General features: G+C 33.6%; 2 protein-coding genes and 1 pseudogene across 2 annotated transcripts; 1 reads left to right on the forward strand and 2 right to left on the reverse strand.

Moving 5' to 3' along the window:
* Positions 1–1,608: 1,608 nt before the first annotated feature.
* Positions 1,609–2,322, reverse strand: LOC148573094 (uncharacterized; annotated as a pseudogene).
* Positions 2,323–4,863: 2,541 nt separating this feature from the next.
* On the forward strand, positions 4,864–7,275 carry LOC107624896 (uncharacterized). The gene is made up of 3 exons (XM_088504868.1): positions 4,864–6,174; positions 6,292–6,484; positions 6,572–7,275. Exons 1-3 carry the CDS (start codon positions 5,752–5,754, stop codon positions 7,045–7,047), a joined length of 1,092 nt encoding a protein of 363 aa, XP_088360994.1. The 5' UTR covers positions 4,864–5,751; the 3' UTR covers positions 7,048–7,275.
* A 4,507-nt stretch (positions 7,276–11,782) lies between these two features.
* LOC148573095 (uncharacterized) lies at positions 11,783–12,739 on the reverse strand. Its single transcript, XM_088505670.1, has one exon. It carries the CDS (start codon positions 12,737–12,739, stop codon positions 11,783–11,785), a length of 957 nt encoding a protein of 318 aa, XP_088361796.1.
* Positions 12,740–18,379: the final 5,640 nt, after the last annotated feature.

The following is an 18,379-nucleotide window of genomic DNA, read 5'->3' on the forward strand; positions in this document are numbered from 1 at the left end:
GGGTACATGCCGCTTCTTGTCTCGTAGATCTACCATAGGTTCCCGTCTTTTAGTCCGGTGGGATACGACGTCATCAGGTTCCAGCTTGCTTCTAGATACGTACATATCGTAAATATTTTTTAACTTACCAAGTAGTAAACATTGAACACGTGTTATGTTATGGAATATAAATAATTAAATTTTGTTAAACTATCTTTGTTGTACGTAGGTTGGCAGGCTAGGGCAGCAAAGTAGAGATCGTCATGAGGCAGGATCCAGAGTCTGCGTCGTCGCATCGATGCACTGACATTTGACCAGGTACGATGGATTCTAGTTTATGTATTTTTTCCATGCATTGGTATATCATTTATAATTACGGTACTTTAACCTGATGTGAACAGTTTCGGTGAATACCTTACGAGGATCTCCAGCTACGTCAGATTGTACCCGATTGGCTTATGAGTGACGCAGAGCTTTATACATGGAGGGATGTCGTCCTTATCGTCTGCTTTCACCTTGTAGAGTTTCATCACGTTGACAAAGTAAAGAGGCAGCTAGAGGGTCAGCAGCACAGGCTAGCGGATTCAGTGAACGTCGATGACTACCCTTCAGCACTGCATTTATGCACTCCAATAGATTCGTTGTCATGTGACCATACCAATGACCTTTGTCGCAATGTTGCAGCCACAAATTCTTCCTGAAACGAAGAGCCCAATATACCATCTCACGGGATAGTGTACCCAAAGCATCCAAGTACCAGTCGCAACCCTCCTTGCTTAGACTGTGCGCAGCATTTATAAGGTACCTCTTACCCTCGACGGATTTGAACCGTGAATTGAAGTTTGAAGCCATGTGCCGGATACAGTAAGCATGATATGCCGACAGAGGTTTTCATCCACTGTGAGGTGCGTTGAGGGCGGTGCGAATGGCCTGTGATCTATATGATATGATAAGGATTCCTGGCTGTGGAGTAACATGTTGTCTCAAATTCGAGAGAAAAAATGACCGTGACTCCATTGTTTCAGACTCTACTAATGAGAAAGTTATCGGAAGAATATTGTTGTTACCTTGAGCCACAGCAATTAATAGTACGCCCCTGTAATTTCCGTACAAGTGTGTCCCATCCATAGATACAAAAGGATTCTAATGCTTAAACGCTTCAATACATGGAGGAAATGTCCAAAAAACCTTATCAAACTGACTCCACTCTCCGTCAACCATATCTCCATTGTAATAAGGAACAACAAAGCATTCGTGAATCATACCTGGAAGGCACTCTTACAAAGCTTGTAAGAGCGCAGGTATCCTTTTGTATGACTCTTCCCAGTGGCCATAAATCTTGGCAACCGCTTTCTTCTTTGTCATCCACACCTTTCGATATGAGGGCTTGAAATGGTAACTCTGATGCACATCACTTTGCAACGCTGGGATAGATACCGACGGGTCAGTTTTTATCATAGGTAACACGACCTTGCAAATTAAACCACTATCCAGCTGAGCATGGTCCTGAGACATGGTAGGTGTCATACAGGTATATGATCCACCGAAATTTCGCACGGATGTCAACATTATGCAAAACACAACTAACGTAATAGACTCTAATGTATCCAAAATAAATCGTAACATATACTAGTCATTCAAGTTCTGTTGTAGTGCCACACGAAGACTCCATTGGCAACCGTTGGTAAATTACTTGCAACGACATTGATATTTAAGCCTATCTGACTCCAAAACTCAGTACTCCGTATTCCGTCAAATACTGTAGTTCTTCACTGCCATTAGAACTGCTTCACGGTTTCTAAACCTATGTCCAACTCGGAATTCCACCCCACCATCCGTGTTGTAATCCTCCCCGTCCCCGGCGTTCAGAAGATCGTCCGGCTGCATTGTATCCAAGTTCAACGTATGATAATGGCTAGGAATATCCGACAGTCGAGGAATGGCCAAAGGGGGAGGCAGGAGAAACCTATCAGCACCGCCACTGGGAGTCTCCTACACATACTCATATTCGAACTTTGTATCGCTTGACAACCCAGACCCGGCAACATAAGTTGAATCGCCTTCGCTGTCGTCATCGTCAGAACTATCATGAGGCTAGGCACAGTGGATTGGTATGGCCTCGAGCAGCACAACTTCAGGAGTCAAAGGAGACGTCCCATCACCAACAACCACGTCACAGACCGCAACGTACAACTCCATCACATGTTGCGGCGTTAGCCGTGCATGTACGTCGAACATTACCCTCATATGCTGATCCCCATCAATCCAAAATAACCGGTTGGTAAATCCACCGTTCGGAAGCGCGTGCAGAAATCTATATGCAACTCGTCCAACCTCCTTCATACCTACTCCCCCATATTGCTCAGCTTGACCGTCTTTAGCGCATCCAAGCTATCAACCTAGTAAGTTCGCAACATGACAGTCTTGTTAGACTCGAAAAGCACTCCTTCATCACCATGTCTGACTATCCCATTGGAATAAACCACAACAAAGAAGAATTGATTATTCTCCGTCACAACAAAACGGAAAGAAGAACAAGAAAAGATTGGTTTGTGAATTGTGTGAGGGGAGATATTGGGACGGATTCTATAAATAGACTAATTCTCTATCATATCTTGGGTGCAGAGACATCTAAACTATAATACACATATCCCGGGTGCCAAGACCCTAATTATATCCTTGACTATATCTCGGATGCTGAGGGGGGAATTAGGAAGTTGCTCTTATCTCGCGTGCTGAGACTCCTATCACTTTTTGAGCACATCTCGAATACTCTATGTCCGATATCAACGCCTATACATATTCCGGGTGCATCCAAGATGTGAATCGCCGTCACTCTATCACAGCACAGTATCACAGCATCCGAGATATGATCATTTTGGAGTTACCCTTTCAGTATCTGAGATGTGTCTCAGAATACATTTTCATAATTAACTCACCATTTATTTATTTTTATAAATACTATATTTATTTAATTTAAATAAAAGAAATCCAGAATTCTCCTTTCAGAATCTTTCCTAAAAAAATTGCAATTTCCCGTAATTATACCGATAAAAAAAATCTTGTAATCCTAAATATTTTAAACAATCTTCTTATCTTCGTCAGCTTCTGTTTTTCTTCTCTTGCATAATATTTATCTAGAAATTTCCTATGCCCTTCTTTTGTGGAAAAGGACACTGATCTTCGTTTCACCAAAAAAGAGGGACAATGATTTAAATAGTTTTGTTTTTATTTTTTAACTATATTATAATTATTGTGAATGCTTGACATTCAATCTCCTGTGTGGTTCCATTTCACGACAAACAATCGAACGGTAGAGAACCAATTACATAACACGTGGCATCATTCCAAAAAAATTTAAGTTTAATTTAATAAAATTTTTATTTTTAAATATAAAAATAATTTTTAAAATATAATTTTTTTAAATTATAATATTTATATTTAGTAAATTAAATTAATTTTTTTAATAAATATAAACAATAACAAATATAATTAATAAAATAATTTTTTAAATTTAAAAATATTATAATAAATATTAATATAAAAATTAAATTTAAATATTAATATATAAAATTATATTAGACCTTTTAATTTTTATAATATAATTCATTTTTTAAAAAAATTTCATCTTAAATATTTTTAAAAATATTTTTATTTTTTAAAAAATTACAAACACAAAAACATAATTTTTTTTATTTACTTAATACAAAATAAAACAAATATCTCTCTAAAAACTTTGTCAAACCCAATCTCAAAACAGCTCCACATTCCCTGCTAAAGTTCAGTGCACCAAAACCTACTTTTTCTTGCTTCTTTTATTTATTTATTTTCTTTTTATAATACCCGCAGTTCTTTTCCCAAAGAATCCTCTAAAATTTTAAACAAACTATATATATAAATTATTATATTGTATATTATATATCAAATATTATATAAATATAAAATAAAATTAATGGATACTTTTTTTTAAAAATATTTTTTATATAATTTATAATAAAATATTTTTTTCTAATTTTAAAATTTAAACGTAAAATCTCCTAGTTAAGTTATAAGTAATTTCTCATTTCAATTGATTTTATTTTTATTCACATATAATAAATAAATGAGTAAATTAAAAAACGCATATGGAAATAAACAGAATTTAGGGTACAATTTTTTATTTTAAAAATATTTATTCGTTATATATAATTTATTTAAATTGTTGTTAAATTCAAAAATTAAATCCAGATATTTTGATTTTAATATAATATATTTATTACCTTAGCTAAAATCAAATTTATCATTATTATTTATATTTAATTTATAGAAAAGTAATTAATTAATACATTAAAACCTATTAGTATACTAATTATAAATAATTACATTTCAATTTACGTTATTTATAATGTAACATTTTATTTCATTTCATCACAGTATAATTACGACCTTAACTAAATTAAAGATAAACAAATAAAATGTTGGCTCTTCACTAGGAGGTTGCTTTTTCAAGTCAAGTCCACATATCTTACCGAACTTTTCCACAATACGAATTTTATTTTCTTTTAACCAAAAATAGATTCATAAACACGAAAATTGACATTAGACCAACTCCTAAAGAAAAGTGTTTAGTAAAAAGGGGCATTTTAGTAAATCCAGTAAACGGTCTCTAACCACCGTCTTTACTTTCGGGGTTTAGTTCCACTTCACACTCATTTTTGCCATTAAACTATACAGTGCATGACGCCTGCACAGCCATTTGGCTACACAGTAAAGATGGACACAAGGGTATTATCGTCAATATACAGTCACGCGCTTCAACACCCTCACCCACACACCACACAAACCCAGAAAGGGTTTTTCAACTTTCCATATCTTGCCCATGCCACCATCGTGACCCTGTTCCGTATAAGCGTCCGCATCAAATCACGAGAGAAGAAGGCCTTCGCAAAAATTGGAAAAAGAAACGAGGGTAATTTAGGTAATTCATCTCCCCAACGGCATTAACGTGGCACCTTGAGCCTATATCACGAAACAAAATCCAGTTCAACCCTTGACACGTAACGCGCTTCAAAGAGACAGTTCCCGAGACTCGCCACAATGAACTGACACATGGAGGTTTTGCCACGTCACCACGCTCTCTTCTTCTTTAGCCCTTAAATACTCCAGGGTTTCTTAACCTTCTTCGTTATCCTCTTCTTTGCTACCTTCTGCACCCAAGCCATTGTCATTTTACGAAATTGAAAAACGGAAAGCCTCTTAGCCGGCGAAAAATTCGCCGGAAAATTAAACCGGCGCCGGTAAATATGGATGTTTCGGCCATTAAGAACGATCTCGGGATCCGATTGACGTTGCTATGCCGTCGCTTATTTGTGAATTCAGATCGTACCTGGTGGTAGAAACTAAAAACCCTAACGAGAACCTACTTAATCACATAGCTGAGTTTTTTATTTTTTCATATGATGACTGTGTAACAATATATTATTCATAGGAGGAAGAGAAAAGAGAATAGAAAATTACGAGACTCGCGATAGTTTTAGCCAGTCTCAAGTTTTGGCAGAATTTTACTGGTTTTACATTTTTCACTTTTTTTTTTTTTGTGTAATTTCTTTCTCGGTCGATGGTTTTTTCGGTTCCTTCGTCCTCTAATTTTGAAATCGAAGGCGAAGAATCGAGAGAAGTGGTTTTTGCCGAGGTTCAGAAGCGTAATTGGCTGACAGAGTTTCTTTCTGTGCTCTGAATTCAAAATCAAAATTAAGCTAGAAGAGACAGAGACTGAGAATTTTTTTGTTTCCGATGAAAATTCAGCCAGTCAATTCTCCGGTACCGGTGGAGGGAGACACTAGTATTAACTTTGTTGCGAAGCCGATAGTTAAGTCGAGGTTCAAGCGCCTCTTCGAGAGGAATTTCGCTGGCGTTCTTAGAAATTCAGCCGCGGAGAAGATCGGCGGTGGACGATGTGGCGGTGGCGGTGAGGAAGTGCAATCGTCCGGTAGGGACGGTTTCAACGGCTCCAACGATTTTGAACCGAGCTCGGCGTGTCTGGCGAAAATGGTGCAGAGTTTCATCGAAGGTAATAATCTCGAGAAGCACTCCTCCGCTTCCGGTAGGTGCGGGCGTAACCGCTCTAACTGCTTCAACAGCATCTGCGACGATAGCTCCGACGACGAATCAGATGACTCCAACTGTTCTCCAGGCGAAGTCTCCGAAATCCTCAAGGTAAATAAAAATATAAACAATTCCATTTGAAAAATTGAAACCATGTTAGACTTGTTTAAAAATAGAAAAACGAAACAAATTTTATTTATTTATTTTGGTTTATCTGGCTTCGGATAGGGTTTGTCCACTTCGGCGAGCGTTAGCGAGAGAAACCTGCTGGCTGAAACGGCGAAGATCGTGGAGAAGAACAAGATCTGCAAAAGCAAAGACGGTTCGTGCAGAAAGATCGTCACTGAAGATTTGATCAATCTCGGATACGATGCCTCCATTTGCAAATCTCGCTGGGAGAAATTCTCATCTTACCCCGCTGGTAATTAATTTTACTGATTTGTTTCGCATCGAAGTTAAATTCAGATGAAAAAATGTTTCTGAATTCTGATGTTACTAAATTTTACAGGGGAGTACGAATATATAGATGTGATGATTGGGAAAGAGCGGTTGATAGTTGACGTTGATTTTAGGTCGGAATTCGAGATCGCTCGATCAACAAAAGCTTACAAGGCGATTCTCCAGAACCTTCCGTACATATTCGTCGGAAAGTGCGAGCGGCTCCAGAGGATCGTGGCGGTGGTTTCGGAGGCGGCGAAGCAGAGTCTGAAGAAGAAGGGGATGCACCTTCCACCGTGGCGGAGGGTAGAATACGTGAGAGCCAAGTGGCTCTCCCCTTACACTCGAATCACTGGTTCCGTTTCCAAAGAGGAGGGAAATTCTGCTCTGGATTCTGGTGCTGAGGGTGAAGAAAAGGAGGAGGAGGAGGAGGAGGAGGTGGTTGAGATTCAGTTGAAGCCGCCACCGCTGGAGATGAAGACCAAGGGTTCAACCTCACTTTCTGGTTTAGCAGCGGTTTTTCATGATGATGATGATAAGACATGATGAAATTTTTGACATTTTTTTGAGTGTTCAATTTGTTAATTTGAGGATTTAAGAACTCCTTATAAATATGTAATTGTAAGTTGTAACAGCTCTCTGTGACTCTCCTATCCCCTGATTTTTTAGTACGGGATGGATCTTATCAAGTGATATGAATATATAACAAATAAACTGAGGTATTGTAGTTTGAACATATGATGGATTATATCAAATAAATAAGTTGATACTAAATTTTAGTCTTTGCTTCGTTTCAATTTTGATTAGTAATGTGATATCTCTATGGTTCTAGTTATGGGTCATTTACTATTTTTTAATTCATGTTTGCTTTGGAGCTTTGGTACTTGCTCTTCTCTTCAAGAAGAAATGATTGTGGTTTGTGGATGTGAAGAAATCTTATGGTGCATTATTTAGGTCATAGATTAGGTGGGGATAGAGGAGAAAATAATTGGTCAATTATATGATTCAAAATTTTACCTGTATCATATGCCTTGAATGCATTATTTGGATAACTGAACTGCATCAAAATCGCTTGGATCATTCAACTATTCGTTTGCAATTATAATCATTCAACTGTGTCTCCCAAAATATAAAATTATTACGCATTAATATTATAACGGAGGAAATAATTACTCAAAATAATTACTCATTTGATTTAGGGGTGAGCACGGGTAGCGGAAATCGATTATCCGTCTAAATTCGAACCGAACTAATTAAATTGGTTCTGAAATCAATGGATAATTGGGTCCAATTCGAACCAAATTGATAGCTTTTGTTAGTGATTGGTTCGGGTATCGGTTTTGGAGGTGCGGAATCCGAACTAACTCGCGAACCCGATTATATATTAATTAAATAAATTAGACAATGATTATTCATTATTAATATATTTGGATTTTAATGAGTTTAGTTTTTTATGTATTTAGTATTTAACATGTTTGGTTTATTTCTATTGATGTTACATGTTTATTATCCTTGTTGAATTTTTAAGATAAAAATTTATTTTTTTTTTTTATGAATTTCAAAGTCATCGGGTACCTAATTAACCGAACCGAACCAATCCGTTCTTAATCAGTTTGGTTTGGTTCGAGTACATATAAAAAAAATACAAATCCAAACCAAAACAAACCAATTATATTTTAATCGATTCGGTTCTAATTTTATTATAAACCCGAACCAAACCGACCCATGATGCACCCCTAATTTGATTTATTCTTTTGTTTCTTAATTTCTTTTGTCATAAGCTTCTTGTAATGCTCCATCAAATATGAGCTAAGCTCTATTTTAGTCTCTCATATTGAATTCGTGAGTTACACTTATTTAGTCTCTAATTTTTCAATTGTTATAATTTAGTTTTTTAAATAAAATTACTAAAATTTGATTCTTTAAATAAAAAAATACACCAATATAATCCATCATATTTTTTTGTTACTAGAGTTCAATATGGTTAGTGACGTGACTCAAATTTTGTCATCATATACGTTTTGACCCTAAAAAAAGTATTAAACGACATCATTTGAGAGTTTGAATAATCTTGTCATGACCAAATTTTTTGACATAACACTTAAACGACGTCGTTTAATACTTATTTTAGTACCAAAATGCGCACGATATTATTTTAATATATCTAGCGAAATAAGGCTTGAGCCACATTATTAATAGCATTAAGCTCCAATAAAAAAAATATACGAAGAATTATATTAGTACACTTTTTTATTTTAAAAGATTAAATTATAATAATTAAAAAAATTAAAAATTAAATCAGTACAATTCACCCGTCTCAAAAACTAAATAAAGCTTAACTCATCAAATACTTAACAACTCTAACCATCTGTTCTTGCAGCGCAAGATGATGACATCTTTACAATATTGACAACCATAAAATAAACTACCTTCAAAAATTAAGAAAATACTATTTCAACAAATAAAATTAGTTTAACTGCTAACAATTAAAATTTGAAAGTGAATTATTGAAATTCCTTTCTTTTTAAGTTTTCTTAGTATTTATCAATTAAAAAAATTAAATAATTCATTCCTTATATATATATATTCCAAAGGTAAGTTAATTTTTATTTCTTCAGAAAAAAAACAATAGTGTCCAAAGAGGGACATACAATGAGCAAATAGACATTCCTACTAAAAGTAACACAACAAAATCAGATGGCTATTGCAGAAAGGAACGAAACAAGAAGAAATGTGCTGAACTCTTAGTTACATCTCATCGGTACCGAGCTACTACCTCAGTTATCTCCTCCGCCGTTGTCTTCTTTCCTTCAAACACTTTTCTATTCCGAGCTTTCCAGAGTTCTCAGCAAACAATCACAACTCGAGCAAGTGTCTTGGTGTTGCTCTGGTTTTTGGTGGTGACCCGCATCCACCACGTCGCAAAATCAGGAGACTCATTTCGAGCAACAGTCTCAGCAGGGAAGAGGGCGTTCCAGACCGCTACAGTAGGGCCACAGCGAAAGAGGCAGTGGGTGATTATTTCATCTTCCATTCTGCATCTTAGGCAAAGGGGCAAGGTGTTTTCAAATCTGCGGTGGATGACATGTATCATAGGTAACCTTTCCTGAATAGCCCTCCATAGAAATATCTGTAGCTTAGTTTGAATCTTTAATCCCCAAATATGCTTCCAAATTACTTGATTTTGCAACAAAGGGGGAAGTTGTGCTGTTGGAACATGATAGAAATTGTAGGCGATCTTATACCCAGTAGAGACATCATATTGCTTACTTTTGTTCTAGATCCACTGTAGCTTGTCAACACCATCAGCATTCAACGGAGTGGAGAGGATCCGAGTTGCTGTCTCCAGAGGAAAAATTTCTTCTATCTGCTCCTTCTTTCATTGCCGATCCACTGTAAGTAAATCCTTGACCCAGTAGACTTCTGTACCTATGTTGTTGCTGTAACTAGGAATAAATGGGTATGGGAGAGGTAACCAAGGGTCATACCATATACGAACATTAGAACCCAAACCTATGCTCCAGCTAATACCTTTTTCCGCAACTTTTCTTCCTTCTAAAAGACTTTTCCAACCCCAAGAAGGCTGTGATCCTTTATCAGCTGTGAGTGTGGATGCATAACGAAAATATTTTCCTTTTAGCATTCTGGACAGCAGAGAATTTGGATTGATGGTGACTCTCCAAAATTGCTTTCCGAGAAGTGCCAAATTATGTGCTCTTAGGTCTTTAAAACCCAGTCCTCTTTCTTTCTTAGGCCTCGACATCATATCCCAGCTAACCCAAGCTATCTTGCGCTCTGAACCCTTTTGATCCCACTAAAATTGCATCAAGATTCGATGAATCTCTTTTAATAATGAATCTGGTAATCGGAAGCAAGATGGAGTATACACTGGAATCGCTTCACCAACTGCTTTAATGAGTATATGTCTTCCACCTGTTGAAAGGAGATTTCTTTTCCACGCTTGAACTCGCTTCTGAACTTTATTTTTAATGGCTCCAAAAGTCGCTCTCTTTGATCGTTGGACCACTGAAGGCAGTCCCAGGTATTTATCCTGGGCACCCACATGTCGAATATTAAGAGAAGTTGCCAATTCTCGACGTGTATTGGTAGAAGTGTTGTGACTGAAGAAAATAGCAGATTTATCGAGATTGACTTTCTGACCACTGGTTATTTCATAGTCATAGAGAAGAGCCAAAATGTTAGAACATGTCTCCTCTGAAGCTTTACAAAAAAGTATAGAATCGTCGGCAAACAGTAGATGATTAATACTTGGGCTCCTCCTGTGAATCTGAACCCACTGAATAGTCCTGTTTTGCTCTGCCTTGTGTAGCAGATAGGAAAAATCTTCTGCACAAAGACGAAAAAGATACGGTGACAAGGGATCTCCTTGACGAATACCCCTTGTTGGCCTAAAGAAACCAAATGGTTGACCTTCAGCCAGAACAGAGTAAGAAACAGTGGTGACTAATTCTTGAATCCAAGAAATCCACCTAGAGGCAAAGCCTATTTTTTCCATGATAAACCATAAAAATTTCCATTCTACCCTATCATAAGCTTTACTCATATCTAATTTGAGCGCCATTTCACATTCCAATCCTGACTTCTTAGTTTTCAGATAGTGCATACATTCATGAGCAATGAGAATATTATCAGAAATAAGCCTACCCTTCAAAAAAGCACTCTGATTTGAACTCACTATTATATTCATGAAATTTTGAAGTCTATGAACCAGAATTTTTGAGAGAATCTTGTAGAAAACTGAAGATAGACTAATAGGTCTAACCTGTGTCATTTCTCTAACGTCTGGTATCTTAGGAACCAAGCATATTTGAGTATGATTGAAGCCTTTAAGCATCCGTCCACCACCAAAGAAACTACCCACTGCTTTGAACACATCTCCACCGATAATATCCCAGTAGAATTGAAAAAATTTTGCTGTGAAACCATCCTCTCCAGGGGCACTTTGAGCACAAACAGAGAAGGTAGCTCTCTTTGTTTCCTCAATAGTAACTGGCCTTACCAATCTTCGGTTCATGGAAGCTGTAACCAAAGGGGTGAACTCATCAAACAGGTAACTCGGTTCTTCAGGATTCGAGGATGAAAAAATATCTTTAAAATAAAATTCAGCTACCTTGGCTATGCCCTCAGGGTCTGAAGCCATCTCACCATTATTGGTGGTCAATCCCCAGATTTTGCTTTTCCGGTTCCTGCCTTGACACTTTTGGTGAAAGAACCTCGTATTTTTATCCCCTTCTTTCAACCATTTACACCTGGACTTCTCCTACCAATAACTCTCCTCCTTGTTAAGTTCATCCTCCAATTTTTTTTCTAGTTCACTCATCTCTATACCCCCATGAATGCCTTCATCCCGAAGCTGGTCTAGTTTGGCCGAAATTGGCGCAATTTCTTTCCTTGAATTATTTCTACCTTGCTGCTGCCATAGGACTAATCGGTGGTGACATATCTTCAGTTTTTGAGCTAAAGAAAACATAGGAGAGCCATGAATTTTTGTTTTCCAGGCATCGGTAATAATTTGGTGAACCTCCTCCACTTCGCACCAGTGAGCTTGGAATTTGAATCTTCTCTTAGTGGTCCAGGTTGGGGGATCAAATTCCAGCAATAATGGGGCATGGTTAGAACCATTTTCAGTCAACCTTCTTACCACTGCCGAAGTATAAGCACATCTCCACACTTGTCCTGTCAAGAAGCGGTCAATTCTCTCCCTGATTATCTGCTCTCCACGCCTCCTATTAGTCCAGGTAAACGACTGACCCATCATCCCAAGATCCATCAATCTGTTATCATTAATGAAACCATTGAAGTTATCCATGGAACCCGATGTGCGAAGATTGCCCCCTTCCTTCTCATGTTGATTACGGATCATGTTGAAATCACCCATAATAATAAGGTTATCCTCAAATTGTGAAAGTTGGCCTGATAGCTCCTCATATTGTCGGACCCGGATTTGTTCGTTAGTGCTGAGATACACCCCGACCAGCCCCCAAACCAGATTTTTACCCTCATCCTTCACTGTAGCAACAATAGAGTAAGAAGTTGTTGAGAGTATTCTCACCTCCATATAATCCTTCCATGCTAATGCAATGCCCCCTGCTAAACCACTTGGGTCTACAATGGTGAAACTTGAATATCCACAAGATCTGATTTTCTGTTTGACATTTTGAGATTGGTTTTTAGTTTCACAGAGAAAAATTAACTCGGAGGAGTGAGATTGGCACATCCCTTTGAGATTGTGGATTGTCAGGGTCTCCCCAAACCCCGACAATTCCACATGAGGATTCTCATGGCGACGTGGGTGCCATTGGTCGGCTAGCACCCTCCACCATCTCCAAGTCAAGTGTCTTCTGGTCTCCTATTTCCTCCCTATCACCACTCATTTCAACATCGTCCTCTGCCCTTCTTTTACTACCAGCAACCTGCTTTAAGCCTCCATCTCCAGTTCTGGCCATTTGCTTAAGTTTCTTAAACTTTCTTACAAAGTCTATACGTGTAGCACTATCAGGAAGACTTTCAGCACTTGCTTCATCTGTGATGGTCAGTAAAGTTCTACCTGACTCACTTGACAGCCCCTTGTTGCCTTTAAACAATTCTGAATTTTCATTCTGTAGCCAATTGTTTCCTTTGTTATTCTCCCTCTTCTTTGTATCCATCATAGTCTTTTTATTCAAAGAACTTGGCTTATCCTTAGCTTTTAACTTTAGTCCCATCAGCCCTCCAATGAGACAATCTGGTACTGGTTTCTTACGACGTTGCATCTGAGAGTTGGCATCGTCTTGCTTCCCTGTTTGTTGGTGACTCTCCTCTATTTCCACCCTTGATCCTATTTGGTCAGCCCTTATCCAATCTCCAATTTTATCTTCCTGCAGCCGGTTATCTTTCATATCCTCCATTGCTCCTATACAATTCCTAAAGTCGTGTCCAATTTTAGCACAATAAGAGCATACTATCCCCATCCGCTCATACCGAATAACTATCGTAACTGGGTTTTTATTAGGGCCTGCACCCTAAGGGAGTCTTTTATTGAACTGTTACCCTCTATCTCCACCCTTGCTTTGATAATTCTAGACTCCCTTCCTTTCATATCAAATAAACCCACCTCCATTACCTTACCAATTCCAGCACCTAACTTTCGTGCAACCTCCAAGGTTTTGAACGACTCTGGCACTCCCCAGAACTGTGTCCATATGGGTAGAGTTTTGATTAATTGATCTTCCATACGCACTCCTTCTCTCCATTGCTGAACATACAAAACATACTCCTTGAATAACCATGGTGCACCCTGTTCAATCCTCATCACATCCCATTCCTTGTCAAAAAAAAAAATTAAAAATTATTTCCTCCAATTTCGGTGACCCGAAATCCCTCTGGCCGTCCCCAAATTGCTTTCAAGACCCCTTCCATTGTTCCTACTGAAAACTGTTTATCCGCGAACAGCTTTCCGATCAAGCTATTTATGCAAGTGCTAATACCTCCCCTTATGTCCTCCTCCTCCAATTGGATCAGATTATCATTCTCCTCATCACCTCCTTGTTTTCTTGTGTCAGCCATTCTCTATGAAAGTAATGAAGAATCTCACGTAGTTGATTGCCTTCTGTGTTTGTTATAAATTGATCAATGAAAAGACTTTGACTTTGACGGTATTAAAATTCTGTTTTGGATAAATCATAACAGAACATGTTAACCCTAGCAGGGCATGTACACCTTGACATAATTTTAGACTATTTGTTAAGATATATATATATATATATATAGTTCTTTGGTGGCCAAGGTTATAGTGGCTAAGAATGGCTAAATTTTGACTGACCAATAAACACATGACATGTGTAGAGTTGGGTGAAAGTTGTTAGTTAGAGTGACAGGCCTTATTGTTAGTGAGTAGTAGGGCAAAAGAGTAAATAGAAGGACCAAAATGATGTGTATATCATGTGGGCCTTTGTTTTGAAGAAAAAAAATCTGTTAGTATTTTTTAAGTGGATAATTCCAAAATTTTAATGGTTGGGCTTTAGTGTGAAAATCTATTATAATGTTAGATCAATAAAAGGTCATCATGAACTATTAATAATGAGAGTAATAAAAAAAAAACAAGAACTAAATCATGCAATATTTATGTGAGCTCTTATTATTAATGTATTTGTGGCATGAATTATATGAGAGTATAAATTTATAAAGTGTTAAAATTTTATAAGAAAATATTTTTATTTTGAATAAAAATAACTATTAAACAATATTATTGATATTATTATAGTTATTATTATTTTTGTTCTTCTTACTATTATTATTATTATTATTATTATTATTATTATTATTATTATTATTAAAAGATACATTTTTGAAAATTGGTAATTTTTAGTAGTTTTATTCATTTTTTGGTGAATATAAATACTAAATTATTTTTAACAGATAAATTTTATTAATTTATATGTTCAAACTCTAAAAATTTTGAGAGCAAATGGTAATGATTTATGTGTATGTGCACAATTTTAATAAACATACGTGTAAATTGTATGTTTATTGTGTACAAAATCTCTATAAATATAAGTATAAATTATTACCGACTAAGTCCGGACAAAAAATGATAATACTTGTTAGTCATATAGCACTGCTCTTATTAAAAATCTTCATAATAATTTTATTAATAAGATTTACTTTTTTAGTTTATGAATCCACTAAAGCAGACATCCGTAAATCTTAAATTCATAATGTCATACCTTCTATAATTTATTTAAATAAACTAGTTGAAAATTAATTATACCAGATTGTCTTAAAACTCAATTCACTTTTAATTTTGTTTTTTTCTCTTAATATTTATATAAAACGTGATCCTTGTATAAAATTTTAAAGAAATAAATATAAAATCTGCAAAACCATCACCATTTGTGAAGTAAATTTGTTAGTTTTTATCAACATTTATGATTTTTTACGATATTAATTTGTTAATTTTTATTTAACTAAAATTTTTTTGTTTTTTTATTTGTATATCCATGATTATACATATTATTTGTTAATTCCATGATATAAATTTTAAAAACTAAAGAAAAAATGGACATTGACAAGCAGAAAACGTAAAAATATAAAATAAAAAGTGTCATTCGTATTTTCTTAGGATATTCATGTAAAATTACGGTAAAAGATATTTTAATCATAATAGTGTACAAAATATTTTTGTATTTAGATTACCAAAAATGTTTTTAGGATTTTTAATACGGAGGGGTTGAATTATAGACAAATTTTTTAACTTCTTTTTTAGATTTTTTCATTACATAAAAGTAATTTAAGAATAATATATAGTTATTGAATTGATTTTATCCAAATATAAAGAAAAAATCTTATAAATTATTTTTTATAATATCATTTTTGATATGACAATTACATAAAGGAGACAACAATATCGATAATATATTATAAAATTACAATGGACCAAAAATTTATAGTGTATTTAGTTACAAAAATTATTAATTAAAATTACTTGAAAAAAAATCATAAATTATTAATTACTTGAAAGGTATAATACTGTTATCAAATATAAGATACGAATATTAAAATAAAATGATAGTTGGAACTAAATAAGTTAAGATAAAAAAAAGTTAGGTTTATTTTGTTTTTTTTTTTAAGAATGTAAAATTAAACGAAAAATTGAGTTTTTTTTTTACAAGAAAATAACATCAAAGATAGACAATATATTACCAGAACATAATCTGTAAGTCATTACTAATATTTTATATAATAATATAAATGTTAAATATGTTATTATTAAAAGAACAAACAATTTTTTTTAAAAATAGACATAGAGATAAATATATAAAAACTAATTTGATAAGTACAAAAACTTGAGTGTATGATATTAAATTGGTTAAGTAAAAAATATTAGAGATCTAAATAATTAAGATATAAATCCATTACATAATAAAATAATATATATATATATATATATATATATATATATATATATATATATATATATATATATATATAAAGCTACTAAATTACATAATATTTTTTATTTCCTTAGACATATCTTCCATATGTAGACATAGTTTTTTAAAATTTTTAGATGATCAAGGCCGCAACTATCTCCTACATGTTACAATAAAAGATAAAAACAGAATAAAAATAAATAAAAACTAAATTTCACATTTTGTATTTGACTGCAACTCAAATAAAATTGCATATCTACAAACATATAAATTTAAACCATAAATTTTGTTTTCGAAAAAAATAACCTATATATAACCTTCTAATCTGGTATTTTAGTATAAATTTTTTATATTTTAAATTTTAAAATAACAAATAATTATAATAAAAAATTTTATAAAAGTCTAGCCAAATTTATACCGTACGATTTCTAAAAATATTATGGCATAGCATTAATAAAATTATTATTTATCTTTTAATAATAATAATAATATAAATAATAACAAGAACATATATTTATATATAAAAGTATGTAAATAATATTTTATATTCTATATTTATTAAAATCACTCTTAATTTCTTAATATTTAATTTAATTTTATTTTTAGCGTTTGAAATAAATTTTAATTTTATTATTATTAATTTTTTTTTGAGTTAATAGTGAGTCAATTTTTTTTTCTCCAAAAAAGACGAAGGAGGAGGTGGGTCGGTAGGGTTAGATTAGATTTAGGTTGAGGATTAGAATTAGATTTGATGCTGGAGAGGAGTAAATTTGAAAATAAAATCGATTAATTATTAATTATTAAAAAAATTTATAATAAAAATATAATTAATAATATATTAGAAAATAGATATTTTCATTTGTTCTGTCCACATAATGTCATAATTATATGATGAAAACGAAATTAATATGATTTTTCAAAAATACGGTTTTATAATTGTTCAAATATTATCGATATTATTTAGTGTATGCAATGTAACTATACGATTTTTCTTCTTAAGGGATGAATAATATTCTAATACTATTGACATAAGAGTTTTATATTATTATAGCAACTTAATTAAATTTCAGTAATTTTTATGGAATTGAAGCAATAACTATAAGAAATTAAATTCTGCGATGGTATCTACTATATATAATATATAAATGGGAAATATGAGAGAGATCAGATTTTATTATATATTTTTCTTAAAATATCTTTCATCTTATATAATTCATAAAAATATTATTTTTATATTTTGATATAAAAAACTCTAAATTAAATATTTAGATTATAATTTACTCATATCTGACTAATTTTTGTATTTATTGTTATCGAAACATTTAATTAGTAAAAGTTGAATTAATTGACAAGATAATGCCAATTAATACATATAGGTAATGTTATTAAAAAGTGTTTTTCAATTAATAATAATGATTTTTTTTACAATAAAAATTATTTAAAAAACAAAACATAGTATATATTATACATTCTTTTAAAAAAAATTAATTATAAGCTTCCATCATCATCCAACTTTATTTATCTTCAAAAGAAATTCTCTTAATACATTACTAATAATTTTGACCATTTGTAGTTGGAATTATCCGCTTCTCTTGTCATACATCGTACTATTGAAAGCCAATTTAAGCTTTTTGAAAAGCTTCTAATAGGATACAAAGGACAATTATAGAGTTCGTTGGGAGTAACTCCTCCCTCTTATTATTTCAAGAAATATTAATTATTTTCGGAAAGTAACATCTCACCTACTCTGTTAGTCTGTTTAACTTTAACCCTTGTCGCTCTGTACGTATAAAATTCATAGATTTTATCTAAATTTTGAATTTTATTTTAAAAAATAAAATTTGATTTTTTATTTTTAAATAATTTTTTTATATTTTTTTATTCTATCTATAAAATAAATAATAAAAAATTAAACTTTTCTTTTCAAAATAAAATTTAAAATTTAT

The sequence above is a fragment of the Arachis ipaensis genome, chromosome B2 (assembly GCF_059453495.1).
Source record: "Arachis ipaensis isolate K30076 ecotype BB chromosome B2, ASM5945349v1, whole genome shotgun sequence".
Classification (NCBI taxonomy): Eukaryota; Viridiplantae; Streptophyta; class Magnoliopsida; order Fabales; family Fabaceae; genus Arachis; species Arachis ipaensis.

What these genes read in the sequence shown, in the direction of transcription:
- LOC107624896 (XM_088504868.1), top strand. Translation starts at nt 5,752, where the DNA reads ATGAAAATTCAGCCAGTCAATTCTCCGGTACCGGTGGAGGGAGACACT. An exon ending in AAGTCTCCGAAATCCTCAAG is followed by an intron (nt 6,175 to 6,291) that starts GTAAATAAAAAT and finishes GGCTTCGGATAG; the next exon opens with GGTTTGTCCACTTCGGCGAG. An exon ending in ATTCTCATCTTACCCCGCTG is followed by an intron (nt 6,485 to 6,571) that starts GTAATTAATTTT and finishes TAAATTTTACAG; the next exon opens with GGGAGTACGAATATATAGAT.
- LOC148573095 (XM_088505670.1), bottom strand. Translation starts at nt 12,739, where the DNA reads ATGTGCCAATCTCACTCCTCCGAGTTAATTTTTCTCTGTGAAACTAAA.